General features: G+C 37.3%; 1 protein-coding gene across 3 annotated transcripts in view; it reads left to right on the top strand.

Moving 5' to 3' along the window:
- Positions 1-15,639, top strand: part of RASGRF2 (Ras protein specific guanine nucleotide releasing factor 2) — a 337,564-nt gene that overhangs the window by 188,923 nt on the left and 133,002 nt on the right. The window contains exons 15-17 of one of the 3 annotated variants that reach the window (XM_044662962.1): positions 215-477; positions 9,384-9,509; positions 14,298-14,387. In XM_044662962.1, the coding sequence (XP_044518897.1) occupies positions 215-477; positions 9,384-9,509; positions 14,298-14,387 (479 nt within the window). Of the gene's footprint in view, positions 1-214; positions 604-9,380; positions 9,510-14,297; positions 14,388-15,639 lie in introns of all 3 variants that reach the window. The other 2 variants (XM_044662957.1, XM_044662951.1) reach the window with 2 other exon arrangements.

The following is a 15,639-nucleotide window of genomic DNA, read 5'->3' as shown; positions in this document are numbered from 1 at the left end:
GGGATTTCCTTGTAGTCGTATAGTCGGGTAGGGATTTTTTTTGGGGGGGGGTGGAGATGATTAGGATGCACTAACAGTACTTGGATGGGATTTGAAAACTATGAAGCATAAATTTGATGTTTCACATCATAGCTTTTATATGCAGAATAAATGCTCTTGAATGGCATTCAGGAAATCCATTTTTAACTTGGCTACAACTTGATTTCACTTTCAGATCTCTGGAATTGTTTTTTGTTACCAGTCAGAACAATCGAGGTGAACACTTAGCAGATGGAAAATCACCAAATCTGTGTCGAAAATTCTCCTCTCCACCCCCGTTGGCTGTATCCAGAACTTCTTCCCCTGTTAGAGCCAGAAAGCTGTCGTTGACTTCCCCCCTGAACTCAAAAATTGGAGCCCTAGACCTGTCTGCTTCCTCCACGACCAGCAGTCCTACCTCAACTTATAGCCCTGCTACATCCCCACCACCCCACACTGGTAAAGTACCATTGGATCTTAGCAGAGGCCCTTCTTCTCCAGAACAAAGCCCCGGACCTCTAGAAGAGAATTTAGATAACCCCCGCATGGATCTGTGTAACAAGCTAAGACGAAATATCCGAAGAGGTATTATTCAGCTGCCACATGCTCTGCACAGCACTAGTCAACTATCCTCCCACCCTTCTGGAACCCTAGTGCCCATTTACTAGTTTTCCTACTTCTGCTTAGAAAGTAGAAGGAATACAATGGCTATAGAGGAGAAAGAATCCTGTAGTCCTCATTCGGTCCTCATGGGAGGGGAGTAGGATGTAAACCAGGGTCAACTCTCCCCATGCTCACTCGAGTAAAAATGGATTTATTAGTAGTTTTGCTTTTAAAGGCATTTATTTTGAATGATGTAATTTGAATGGGCTAAGGAAGAGACTGTGGACCTTGTCACACTTACTCTCATCTCTTTCTCTCTTATAACATCAGTTACTATTTCTAGGCTCTAAACTCTAAGGCCAGCCCTTCAGAAGGTTAAGTTTGTTTTTGGTGAGAATTTAAATCCCTGTGGCATGACTCCACATAAAACTAGAGATGTGGGGGAAAAAATCTCGAATTTTGCCTTTATTATTCCCCCCTCCATGAAATATATTCTGTTTACCTTTGTGAAAAGAGACAGCTCTACCCCTAACTATCTGTTGTTGGAAAAGTCTCTCTGGGCCTCTGTTTTCTCATCTGAGAAATGAGGAAATTGATTAGAAGATCATTTCAGTCCCCTCTAGCTTTAAATTTCTGTTTATAGATGATCACAAACTACGCTTTTCAGTATAATAGATAAATGATGAAAGTTGGATAAGAAATTAAATGAAGTATCCAAATTGAAAGCAGTTGCATTCTAATAAAAGCTCAGCCTTCTCTCTCCCTCTTCCATTCCAACCCCTAAATCCTACACTGTCTGGTTCAGATCATTTAAATAAACTCCCTGGTGAGGCTCCTAATGGAGTTTTAAGTAAAGCAGTTGTCATTGTCAAAAGCAACATATTGTTTAACATAAAATCCTTTAAGTTGACAAGTTAGTGACTCAGGAGGAGGAATGGGGAGGATAATTAAAAAGCCATTAACAAACAACAAGCCTGAGCTATATTACGATGAACTCTTTTCTGGGGATGAGGAGTGGAGCACGACTTGACAAGTGCCTCCAGGAGCCATCGTCATCAGGACATAAGGAACTTTGTTGGTGGGAGGGAGGAATGATAGCTTGTCTTAAAGTTCCCCTTCAGTATGGAATGATGAGACAGAATGGGAAGTTCTTCCCAGCTTTTAAACTAATTATGGTCAAAGGGGAGGGATGAGACCAAGACAATGAACCTACCTCCTTATACTTTTTGAATTCAGGATGTTTAGAAAATGCCAGAAATCAACATTCCTCATCCCAGTACTTACCAGCTTCTTAAGCAGAAATGATAAATTCCAGGCTTGTACTCCATGTCCCACCCCTGTAACAAACACTATCTTTGCCCAGTAGACAGTGAAGGTTTTCAAGTGACTAACTTGGTTTTGCATGAAAATTGTACAGTTTTCGGTCAATAATATTGAGAACCTCACGCTGCTGTTCTAAGCAAAGCTTCCACCCCCTTAACCATCTGGATTTCTCTAGGTAGAAGTGTTAGGTTATTTTTGTCTCCCACCCAAGCAATCTTTCCTCCTCTCTATTGTACCTCCACTCTCAAAGGCTACATTTTAATTTGACTGTGGCAAGATCATCAACTCAATTTTTTTGGAAGGAAAACCAAACAAAAAATGAGAACTATCACAATAGCTTAGCCACTGTATTCTTCCTATTTTTTCCCTGTTCTAGAATAGTTATTTAAATAGTCTGGTATTAGTTATGCCATACCCTGCTCTTTTTTGCAGAATCAACTAAATTCTTGTTTTTTTATTAGAACTCTCTTGTTTTGTTATATATATATATATGTGTGTGTGTGTGTGTATATATATGTATATATATGTATATATGTTTGTATATATGTATGTATACATATTATCCATGTCATCCATATTATCCATTATCCATATATATATATGTAATGGACCTGTCTCATGATGGGGACCCCTAGCTCTCTACTGATGGATTCATGAAGGCTTCTAGGCTGTAGTCTAGAGGGGAGATAGGGCTTCTTAAATTAGCAGAAATCAGTTCTAGGCTAGGCTTTGGAAAAAGATCTGAAATAGGTCTAGTAGGTCAAACATACTAGCTGGGCCACATTGCTCCACAAAATTCCTAAATTCTGTAGGAACAAGATTAAAGTATAATTGAGAAATATTAAAAAATATATGACAGATCATAGATAATGCTCATGTAGAGTTTCCCAAGTCAATATGCTGCCCACAGGGATCCTTATGTATTATGTTTAGTGCCCTTGATCCCCATTTCTAATTGAGTTTGACATCAATGGTATAAATTAAAAGAAACCAGGCTAGGTGAAACACATCTGGATAAATTTCTAGATAGGATTACCTTTGAGGGATGTGCCTGTCTTTTAAGTGCAAAGGCTGAAAGAAGGCAAGAATTGTGTGAAGGACATTTAATAGGTCTTTGTAGTGCTGATCCCTTATAACCTAGGATCAAGAAATGGTGAGAAAATGTTGCATGTTGTGAAAACCTAGCCAACTCACATTGATTTGCAAAAGAAAAGGCTGCTGGCATTTTTTCCCATACTAAATTGAATGTATGTCTGTAAGTATTGAGTTTTAGTTTATGATTTAGAAATGGTGATTGATAAAATGCCTAACATAAGAATTGATAAAGGGCTTAAATTAAGTGGACTTAATTCCAGTTCCTTAATAATAACACTCAAGTATGCATTGAAGTTCTAGGGCTTGGAGAAATGAAAGCTCTGTTATGAAGACGGATTCTGTCCATAAACAAAAGAGTTTTTTTTTCATGTGTGTACAAGGGTGGCAAATATGTTATAGCCTATCTTTTAGTTACCATCCACTCAACCAAATGCCCTACCTCTTATGCAAGGCTGAACTAATAGAAATGATTACTTCATCCATATGTTCTTGTTTGTGTGATTTTTTTTATCTTGCAAATTCTCCATCATTGGGATTATTGATAGCATTGCCTATTAATACTCTAGGAAACCTCCTCCAGGTCTCTTAATAGTTTATGAGCACCAGAAAATCCTCCAACGCTTTCTGTGTTGTGTCACCTTCAACACAGATTTCTTCTGTATGTTAAAGTACATTGAATACTAGACCTGGAGACTAGAAGTCTGAGTTCAAATCTAGAAACAGACTCCTACCAGCTCTGAGACTAGGGGCAAGTCACTTAACTTCTGTCTGCTTTGGTTTCTCATCTGCAAAGTAGAGATAATCATAGCACCTATCTTTCCGATTTGTCATGAGGTTAAAATGAGCTAATATGTGTAAATCATTTTGCAAACTTTAAAAGTGCTAAATAAATCCTAGCTTACAGTAGTAGTAGTAGAGTAATAGTGGTAGTAGCAATAATCTGTTGCTTTGATTGAATTCCCTTGAATACCGTTTTCTGCCTCCCAGACTGAAAATAAGTTGTTGTAAAATGCTAATAGATTGGTTCCAACTTTCATCTATTATCTGTTCTTTTAATTTGATCTATTAACATTCTTGTGACGAGATGTAATTTATATCTTATGCCCAGCCTTCTCCAGAACACTGTTCTCCATTGTTCTTCACTGTTTTATGAGGCATAATTGTTTATAATTTTCTTCTTTCCTTTTCTGTAATGATTAGCAAATGAGCTTATAGCCTAAACAAAAAATTGTTGCAGTTGACTGCTATGTCATTCTATTAGGCAAGGAAACAAGTGTTTACTGACAGGTGATTTCTGGTCTCTTTTGGTCTTCCAATGGTGATTACTTAAAATTAATTAAAGTTGTATAGAAAATTATGGTAATCCACGGTAATGTCTTTCCAATGCCCCATTTTCCTTTTTTTTTCCTCTAGCAGTAGCTCATTTGAACAGTGTAGGCTAGAGCTATTAGAATTGCCTGTAGTATTTTCTTTTCATTTGGTCTCTGCTTTAATTTGTATATCTGAACACAGATTCAAAGATGGCTCCCACTTCAGTCACTTCATGCATGTTAAGTTGCAGTCACTTTCCTTTTTTGCAGTGTTGTTCAGTGCTCACCATGTCTAGTGCCTTCCAAATCTTTTCTGAAAGAAAGCTTCATTATATCTAATTAGGAGACTTCTGAGCAGACTACATGCCTTTGGTAGCTTTCACTTCATTTTCCAGCGTATTTTTCTGTCTTTCCAAAAGGAATGAAATCTTTATTTTCTAAAAATATATTAAAAAATGAATCCTATTACAACCAACCTTCTGAGTATGTAAAATTGGGCACATGTGGAGATAAGCAAGGGAAATGGGAGAAGGTGAAGAGAGGGTAGTGTTTGACAGGACAGTCAATGGAGGCCATAGATGAAAAGCTCTATGACCCCACTGCACCTTGCCAAAGTATTTCAGTCACAATCTGACAAATGCATTGTGGCTTTTTTAGACTTTGAGTTATTTAAGGCAAGCAAACCATGTTGCATTTTTTTATGCCCCTTTAAATTTGGAACCAAGGACACTTCTAATTCTAGTTTTCCTAAGTAGACTTTTGTGGAACCTTTTCAACAGTAGCTAGAACTTCTTCTGTTTCTGAATTGGATCTCAGTTTTGCAAAATACCCTCTTGTGCTCACATCCTGCTAACACTTAAAATGACTAATGAGCTATCCTACAGCAAGAGTTAATTCATTTCCTGTTTTTCCTTTGAAGACGTACTACAAATACTTGACTTGCATAATACCTTCATCCTTTAGGGCTGTACTGTGGCCAAAGATTTCCTTTATTGCTATCTGAATGAATTTTTAAAAAAACCTTATTAATTGTTTGTTGTGTGCCAGGCATTGTAGCAAATGCTGGAAAAATGAATATAAATCAACAAAACAGTCCTTCTCTCAAGGTGTTTACATTATTTTTTTTAAACTTACCTTCCCTCTTAGAATCAATACTAAGTGTCATTTCCAAAGGAGAAGAGTGGTAAGGGCTAGGTAATTGAGGTTTAGTCACTTTCCCAGGGTCACCTTGCTAGGAAGTGTTTGAGACCAGATTCGAACCCAGGACCTCTCATCTCCAGGTCCCCCTCTCTATCCCTGAGCTACCTAGCTGCCCCCAGTGCTCATATTGTTAAAGAAGATAGCATATAAGAAGGAGCATGAAACTGGATAAAATGAGATAAAAGCTCAGGCTCCCCAAAGTAGGTAGAGCTAGTGAGAGGAGGCAGAGTGCAGGAAGCATGACTTACTAGTCCCAAGGTCTGGGGAAGATAAGGTGACAGCTTCTGCCTTGCAATTTTTTTTCCTGAAAAAACTATCTTAGTATGCCACTATTTGAAAAAAGCTAGTTAAAGTTTCCTTTGATCAATTTTCCCACCCAAAGCATATCATCCTCAAAAATACCTTCAGTTCTGACTTCCCTAAAATAAAGACATAAAAAGTTTTGAAAATAATTTTTGAAATTCCATCAGGCAACATTCATTTGATTCATGCCTCTCTTGTCCAAATTTGTATAAGCTGCACCTATGTTAACTGTTGCTACCCTACTTAGCCATATCTGCCTTGGTCTCTTGCACCTCAGTACTCTTAAATATCATTATCATCTGTCTCTATTTTTTAAACCCTTTCCTTCCATCTTAGAATCAATACTGTGTATAGGTTCCAAGGCAAAAGAGTGGTGAGAGCTAGGCAGTGGGGGTTAAGTGACTTGCCCAGGGTCATACAGCTAGGAAGTGTCTAAGGCCATATTTGAACCCAGGACCTTTCATCTCTAGGCTTGACTCTCAATCCACTGAGCCACCTAGCTGTGCTTCTAATCTCTCTCTGTCTCTCCATCTCTCTGCCTCTGTCTCTGTCTCGCTGTCTCTCTCTGTTTCTCTGTCTCTGTCTCTGTCTCTGTCTCTGTCTCTGTCTCTGTCTCTGTCTCTGTCTCTCTCTCTCTCTCTTTTGGTTGTAGAATCTTTAAAAAAATTTTTAAAAATATTTTTATTTTTATTTTGAGTATTTTCCCATAGTTTCATGTTTCATGTTCTTTCCCTCTCCCCAAATCCCCCTTAGCCAATGTACAATTCCACTGGGTTTTACATGTATCATTGATTAAGACCTAATTCCGTATTATTGATAGTTGGACTAGAGTTATCGTTTAGTGTCTTCATCCCCAATAATATTCCCAACAGCCCATGTGTTTAAGCAGTTGTTTTTCTTCTGAGTTTCTCCTCCCACAGTTCTTCCTCTGAATGTGGCTAGTCCTAATCTCTTAATATCTTGGTTTAAACATAGCCTGCCAGGGGTCTGGAGGAGAGTACTCCTAATTTTTGAACCTACTTTATAGAATCTTGGTTAAAAAAAACTGATAGCGGAGCACACCTTCCCTAGAAAAACCTGTTCATTTACGTATCCTTTCCTTGTGGTACGTGGTACCACCTCTGGAATCCCCCAGCAATGTTAGAGGACGGAGGAGCCCGGGGAGAGCCTGGGCAGAGATGTCTTGGATTCTTCCCAGTGTTGGTGGATTATAAGATGGCGCATCCATCTCTAGGCAGGGCTGTATTTACATGAAATTTGATCAGAGTTGACAAGCCTCTTGGAAATGCCCTTTTCTCCTCTTCCAAGGATGAAACTTTTTCCTGTTGTGTTCTTATGGTGTTTTTCCTTTACTTTTAGAGTCTATTTCAGTACAGTCCAGCTCTGACTCATTAGAAAGTTTTTTGTTTTGATGCAATTGCTGACTAATGATTTTCTCTCTTCACTCAATTGAATGAATGGTATGAATCAAATTAAGAACATAGATTTGGTATTCTGTGCACTCTCTTCATAGCAGATGCCTTGCATTAAGGGGTTTTGAAGGCACTATTTAGAAAATAATAAAACTGACAGCTAAGCATTTATTTTGGGGTTATTCCTGGATGCATCTTGCATGTTTGCCAGCTTTATTGTAATTATGTCATTCAAGTTAAGGAGTCTAAAAATTTCTCCTCCCAACCCTTTTGTGTTGAACAAGAGGGATAATATGGCTTTATTTCCCAAAAGGAGCAGAATGAAAATGGAGTGATGAAGGCTCAGGGAAAGCTTGTTGCATGTGAATCTTAGGATTGGAATGTCTGAGCCGTCCATGCCCTTGGCCAGAGGGGTAGGTTGGTTTTGAATGGTTTTGCTGACATGCCTGCTGAGAGATGGACACTAATCTTTTAGTAGTTACAGACTTGGGAAGACCTGAGTAAAAGAAAGAAACCAAGTGGTTTAAAATTGCTTGAACTTCTTGTCTCTTAGGAAAAAGAACTTCTAACTTGAAATGGCATGAATAAAGCTTCAGTTTTGCCAGATTATGCTGGTGGTTTAGGTGTGGACAGTACACTGGATCATGAAAACTGCCCTTCAAAGGTGGTGATGTTAACTGTTTGTGAGAAGGACTAAACTATCCCAAATTCCTTCTTGAGCCTAGTTCAGATTTTAATCGGTGCTCCCTAGTGACCTGTGGTCCCAACCCATAGAGTAATAGGATTCTAATCCAGAAACACTTTAAAAAAAACCTTTTACCTTCTGGTTTAGAATCAATACTGTGTTTTGGTTCCCAGGCAGAAGAATGGCAAGGGCCATGCAATGGTGGGGTTAAGTGACTTGCCCAGGGTCACACAGCTAGGAAGTGTCTGAGGCCAGATTTAAACCCAGGACTTGGCTCTCATCTAATGAGCCACAGAGCTGCCACCCAAAAGTCTTAATTTGTGGTCTGTGGACTTAAAAAAAATTATAACAGCATTTCAATAGAATTGGTTTCTTCAATAAGCCTATTTATTTTATTATATACATCTAAAAGCATTACTCTGAGAGTGATTTAATAGTTTTACTGCAGGAGTCTATGACAAAAAATCTCTGGATAGAGACACAGGCAGGGTTGAAAGTTTAGCTCACCCAAAGCCATAAAACTTTTACCTTTGAGGCTAATCTTACTTCTATTCTCGTGGGTTTCTTTCTCCTCCTACCTTCTCTACCCCTTTCAGATTACTCAAATATTTTTGCTTAAACCCTTACCTTCTGTCTTAGAATCCATATTAAATATCATTTCTAAGGCAGAAGAATATTAAGAGCTAGACAATTGGTGTCAAGTAACTTAACCCAAAGCCACCAGCTGGGAAGTATCTAAGATCAAATTTGAATCCAGGACTCCTCTATCTGTAAGCCTGGCTCTCAATCCACTGAGCCACATAGCTGCCATTAATTACTTAAATTTTTGAAAAGATACTGGAATGTGCTGTGGGTAGGGGTCTTTCTAGGGGTAGAAACTCATGGACCTTTATGGCCTACATTTTTTCCAAAACTTGTGCCACCTCTCTGTTCTAAAGGGATCCCAGGGCTGTCTTAAGTCCCAGAGATTTGGTTAGGGGCATCCCATGGTTTAGCAGTTTCATTAATCTATTTATTGCTATAATTCATTGACATGATTTCATCCCATTTTCCTGAAAAATCAAGAGCTGGCTATCCTTGATATCTTGAAAATTGTGATTATATTGTGAGAATGAGTATCTAGTAAGTCCTGAATCTGTATCTTATAGCAGAATAATGGGGCTGGAATAAAAGCTGCTTAGTGACATTTAATAAATAGAATAATAAATAAATAATTATTAATAAATAATAAAAGTTAGCTTTAGTGGCATTTATTTTCTCCAAAACAAACTTTCAAGAAGTGACTTGAGTTGTGTCAAAGCCAAAAGAGAAAATGAAGGCTAATATGCGGTGCTAATCTATCATAATGAGCTTTTTCTAACATAATGCATGCTATTGTCAGGAAGAGCATGGGAACCTTGCCTGCATATTAAAATTTATACTATTTTAAAGCAGCTGTTCTAGAATCCGTGTCGGGGGACCGAACAGTTTCAGAAAGTACTCCAGGTGTGGAAATTGCTGAACTTTCACCGTGCAGATCACCTTCGACTCCTAGACATTTAAGATATCGTCCACCTGGAGGTAAGGCTGTATTAAGAGTATCAAAAATATAAGAATAAAAACTGAAATTTCAGTGTTTCAAATATTTTATTTGCCTCTTTTCTCCTTATCCTCAAATCTCTGTGCCAATAATTAAAAAAACAACAAAAGTTATTTTGTTCAAAAAATCGACTACTAGACATAAATATTATTCTAAGTAATAAGTAAACGAATAACCAATTTCATTATCACTATTCACTAACATTTTTAGAGAATAATGTTCCAAACTACTTTACATAAATCGATATACTGCATTGTCTTATTTCTACTCTAATCTGTATAAAAATCACTGTTAAATCAAGAGCATCCATATCAAAAACTTTTTTGCCAAATATCCTTAGAATCAGATAGGTTTATACCAATCACTAGAGGGGATATGTTTTGAGGGTTTGGAGGGGAGAAATTATGTACCTAGAAAAATATTTTAACCTCATTATATCATGATCCATTCTAGGATGGGACATCCCAGTGTAGTGGAAAAAGCACTGGACCTGGAGTCAGGAAGACCTGTATTTAAATCTAACCTCAAACACAATCTAGTTGTATGACCCTGGGCAAGTTATTTAATTATCTTTGCCTCGGTTTCTTCATCTATAAAATGAGACTAATAAGAGCACCTACTTGCCAGGGTTATTGTGAGGATAAAATGAGATAATAATTGTAAAGAATTTAGTATAATGCCTGGCACATAATAAATACTATATAAATGTTTTATATGAAACATATTTCTACATAAAGTGGAATCATCTTGGATCTCTAGCTTTGGAAGGACTCTATTAATATTCTACTGTCTCATTAATAACAGTTCTATGGGGCAGCTAGGTGGCTCAGTGAATTGAGAGCTAAGCCTGTAGTAAAGAGAACCTTGTTTACATCTGATCTCAGATACTTCCTAGTTGTGTTACCCTGAGCAAGTCTCTTAACACCCACTGCCTCGCCCTTACCACTCTTTTGCCTTGGAATCTATAGTATATTGATTCTAAGACAGAAGGAAAGGGTTAAAAAAACTCAGGCCTATGGCATAGAATATATTAGAATATATAATAGCAGTGATCTGTACAGAACTGAAAATTGAGAGATATTGTTTAATAAATTAATCTAACATCATGGCGAAAAATACTGTGAAATCGTTAGAGTAAAAGGAAAAAATCCTTTTGTTACTTTTCCATTATACAAATACTTTAAAATAGTTGCCTTTGAAATATTTTTTCTTGTCAATTATATAAAGTAAGAAGAGAAAGAAATTCAAGTGTAAAACCAAAATCACTCCAATTAGCCTGAATAAAATGCCAATACTTTTGTGACACACTTGTACTCACAGTTTAAATCAGGCTGTTTTATAACAAGTAACAATGAATGGAATACAGTTAGAAAAGTGGAACATTTTCAACCAAATTGAAGCCAATCAAAAATTCTCACTGAATACAAAGTTAAAAGGTATAGGGATACACTAGGGTTCAGTGGGTCAGCTAGGTGATGGAATGGACAGTGTTGGGTCTGGAATCAGGAAAACTCCAACTTGATGAGTTCTCATCTGGTCTCAGATACTTACTAGCTGTGTGACTCTGGGCAAGTCACTTAACCCTGTTGGCCTCAGTTTCCTCATCTATAAAATGATGGAGAAAGAAATGACAAACCAGTTCAGTGTCTCTGCCAAGAAAACCCGAAATGGAATCACAGAGAGTCAGACACAACTGAAAAATGACTTAACTACAAAGAGTTTAGTAGAAAGACTTTTGGATTTGGAGTCAGAGGAACTGGGTTTGAATCCTTGTTCTGCTTCTTAACATCTATGTGACATTATACAAACCCCTTGGACTCTTTTGGCTTTAGTTTCCTTGTCTACAAAATAAGAAGATCGAATGAAACAACCACTAATGTTCCTTTCAACCCTGAATGTATGATCCTAGGTTAGAGTGAAGGCAAGGGGGTACGTTGCTACATCAGTGGGCTTTTGCTTTGGGAGTCTGGGTCTTCTAGTAAGAAATAGAGCATTAAAAAACCCACAGACTGCTGTGGCTAAGATTGCTTGTGAAATGGTCCAAGTCAATTTAAAAGAAGAAATAAGACCAATTTTATTAAATAATGTGCAACTTGAAGACTGAAATGTATCTAAGAGAGCATGTGCTTCATCTTCTTGCCTTCAAAAAGGACCATGTTTAGCCTGTTCCTATTAAAAGATGCAGACAAAAGGAGATCATATAGTATGAGTTTAATAGGTCTTGTGTGGGTCAACTTGTAGGTTTGGGTGTCTGGTGGAACGTGTCCAGTGTAGACTGAGAACCTTAGGTCATTGTGATCCTCTGTTGAAGAACCCTGAGAACTTTAGAATCTTCAGATCAACAATTTGGCAAGGGTTGTGGCTTGGAGACCCCTTGCTCATTTGGAATCATAGTAGACCTCCTGAGTTTATTCCTGTCAGGAGCATCCCAGATCCAAATTTTATGTTGTGCATCTGTCTTTTAAATGTACCATATTTAAGTGTATTCCAGTTAAGCAAGTGGAAATGGCATTTCACGTTACTGAGCAATCTGATTTGTAAGTTGTCTGTGACTTAAAACAACAGTTTTAGGCATAGTATACTTGAAAATATTAACCATGGGCTTGTCTCCACTTTATTTTCATCTCACAACAGTAACTAGTAAGAACTATAGTATTAAAGAAAGTAATTCTCAGGCTCCCACAACTAGGGTCAGTCATAAAATGTTCTTTAGCAAAATCAATTTTAAAAAAAGGAAATATTACAAAATAGGTGCATAACACTACAATTTGAAATGCATCTTAGAGAGCATGTGATTTATCTTGCCTTCAAGAAGGACCATGTTTAGTTTTTCTGTTTTTAAAGATGCACAGAGAAGGAGATCATATAGTACGAGCCTAATAGATGTTTGTTAAGTTGAACCAGTAATGATACAAAATTATGGGCTCTTATTAAAGTTGCTCTCTTGTCCATTTTCCCCATCATCTTGTGGCAATTGCTTTATAAATAGGTACTTTTGGGGGCAAGGAATCAGCCACACCTGAAAAATTAAAGGTATTATGCATAAAAACTTGTACATATTTGAAACCAGATTTACTAGAATGAAATTCTGGGGAGTCAGTCAGTTTCTTCTTGGCTTCATGGCAAGATACAGGCATGTTCCACCAGTTCCAAAGGGGTCACTGGCTTCAGATCCACAGGGAATACACCAGTGTAAGTTTAAACATCTGGGATGATGTTGTTCAGTTGTATCCAACTCTTTTTGACCCCAGGGGTAGTTTTCTTGCCATTTCCTTCTCCAGCTTATTTCATAGTTGAGGAAACTGAGGCAAACAGTGTTAAATGGCTTGCCCAAGGTCACTTGGCTAATGTCTGAGGCTTGATTTGAACCCAGTAGGATGAGCCTTCCTAACTGCAGGTCCAGCGCTCTATCAAGACTGTACCACCTAGCTGCCACATCTGGGATGCAGGTACATAAAGTAGTAGTCCAAAGAAGGGAGTTCCTATTAGCCTTCCCTTACATATTAAAGCAGTTCAATCTCCCTGTGTAGGCTATTATATATATACAAAATTTATAGATCTAAAATATCTATAATAAATAACTTATATAAAATATATATCTATTTTATATGAAATATACATATTTTAAACTATTACTTTCCCTCTTAGAATCAGTAGTCTAAATATTCCAGGTCAGAAGAGTGGTAAGGGCTAGGCAGTGGGGGTTAGGTGACTTGCCCAGGATCACATAGCTAGAAAGTATTTGAGGTCAGATCTGAACCCAAGATCTCCCATCTCCAGGCTTTGCTGTCAATCCACTGAGCCACTTAGCTGCCCCCTGGCTATGATATTTCTAACAATGTTTCTTGCTTTTAGATCTCGCTTGGGTCTTTTTTAGCATTTTAACTGGTAGGGAAACAAGGTCTTATCGATTTCCTCCATTTCCAAATCTGTGCTTTGGCATCTTTGTGCATTACAGTTGGGAGATGTTAAGGAAGAAAATGAAAAAGGAAGCTTCAGTGAGTCAGGTCCATCCTGTAGCTGGCCCTATAATTTTATCATACCTCGCATAGAAATGAGGTCCTGCTGTCAAAGGCTTAAGATAAGGTTTAAGACTCCCCATGTCTGTATATTTCTCAAGTTAAGGGACCCTCTTGTCTTCCCTGATAGGCATTATCTGTGGATCTGTTGCTCAATGGGATTTTAGACAGAACCTTGTTGAAACAGATATACAAAGGTTAAGGCTGAATAGCTTTCTCCTAACCCCCCAAACAAAGCATGAAAATCTTAACTCTTCCTAGCAGTTTCCAAACTTAATATCATGCTGTGTAGGCACAAAAAACAGGTTATCATCCACTCCATGCTTTTGTTCAGGACCTCGTATAGTCTATGAATTAGAATAGCACAAATGCCAGGGATTGGGGGGACAACTAAAAAAGCCCCTTATTCAGTCTGGGCTTCAGAGCGTGTGCTCTTGCCAGAAGATAGCCAGCCCATCATGCCATTTCTTTTTTCCTTTTTATTTTTTTATTCAAAGATATTTTATTTTCCCAATTGCATATAATAACAATTTTCCACATACATTTTCTGAAATTATAGGCTCCAAATTGTCTCCCTCCCCTTCCTTCCTGTTCCCCCCCCAAAAAATAAATACTTTGGTCTGGATTATACATGTATTATCTTACAAAACATATTTCCATATTGGGCATTGTTATAAGAGAATACTCATATAAAACCAAAACCTCAAAATAAAACCATAAATAATTTTTTTATTCTTTTTAAACTTACAGGACAGACGGCTGATAATACCCACTGCTCCGTTTCTCCTGCCTCTGCTTTTGCTATTGCTACAGCTGCTGCAGGACATGGGAGTCCACCAGGTGAGTGCCAAGGATGAGCAGCAGTAGTGTTGGGCAGTTGAAGGAAAATCTTCCTTCCTCTCTTGTCTAGGTTGTTCCTAGCTATAGTCTCAGCTGAGTTCTCACCTGAGAACACATGTTTTCATTTTAATTGAGTGAATGTAGAGGGTGGGAAGAAGGTGATATGCATGTGTGATGGGGAGAAGGAGGGTATCTTTGGCTCTATATGTTACGTTCCCTTTGTAGATCCATCACTTAATTTTCAGAGTGAGGAAGAAGAACTTAAAAAAAAAATATATATATATATATATATACACAATTGGATTTTTGTTTTTGAAATAGACAGTAGAAAAAATATTATCACTATTGTTTGGAGGGTGAGGTGGGTAATATTATATTTCACAATTGTTACCTGCACAAGGAAAGTTAAATTGAGGAGAAAAAAAAGAGATCTGTAGCCAGGTTTGGCTCAGGGAAACTTTTTCATATATTGCGCTTAGTAGCTCTCCCAAGTTTTTATCACAATAGTGGAAATTTAGTTACTTGCTTATGTCCTTTTAAAAATTAGGCAATGTTCAACCAGAATAAAGAGGTCCATTTTCCTAAGCCTATTAATTTATAAACATGCCACACATTAGGAGCTAATAGGTAAACACCTGTGTAAATTCCCTAAAAAGTGAACAAGAATAGAGAATAATTTTCCTGATAAATATGGGCCTTTGTGGTGATTATGTGAATTATCTTGGAATTGAAAACACTAGAGGTTGGCTGGATTCAATTTCATAATCATTGGTCATACATATTTCATTTGGAAAAATGGAACAAAGATTTTTTTAATGAACCCAGTGTTCTTCAAACTTATTTCCCTAAATAACCAAAACAACAGTCTGTAGTGATATTGACACACTATGAAACAAATTAACATGTCATAATGTATATTATTTCATTTTCCCTTCCATTTTACCATACAATAAAAAGAAAGGGCTTTGTTCAATAATAATAGAGTCTTTGTTATGCTCATAGAACAGCTATTTATACATTTTGAATAGCTAAGGATTTTTTTTGCCTTCTATCCTCATAAGCCATCCTGCCATTAAAAAAAAATCAAAGATGAGAATTTCTTTAGTTTATTCTCTGAGTATCAGGAACCTTCAGAAGTTAACTTTTGGTTTAATTCAAGTGAAAGTAATCCATTTTCTGGATTTGAGAAACTTTTCTCCATCAAATTCTGGAACCCAAAGGATCAAACATTGAGGCTTATGATAGGAAACTG

This window comes from Gracilinanus agilis, chromosome 1 (assembly GCF_016433145.1).
Source record: "Gracilinanus agilis isolate LMUSP501 chromosome 1, AgileGrace, whole genome shotgun sequence".
In the NCBI taxonomy this organism is placed as follows: Eukaryota; Metazoa; Chordata; class Mammalia; order Didelphimorphia; family Didelphidae; genus Gracilinanus; species Gracilinanus agilis.
This window is presented reverse-complemented; position numbering and strand designations above follow the sequence as displayed.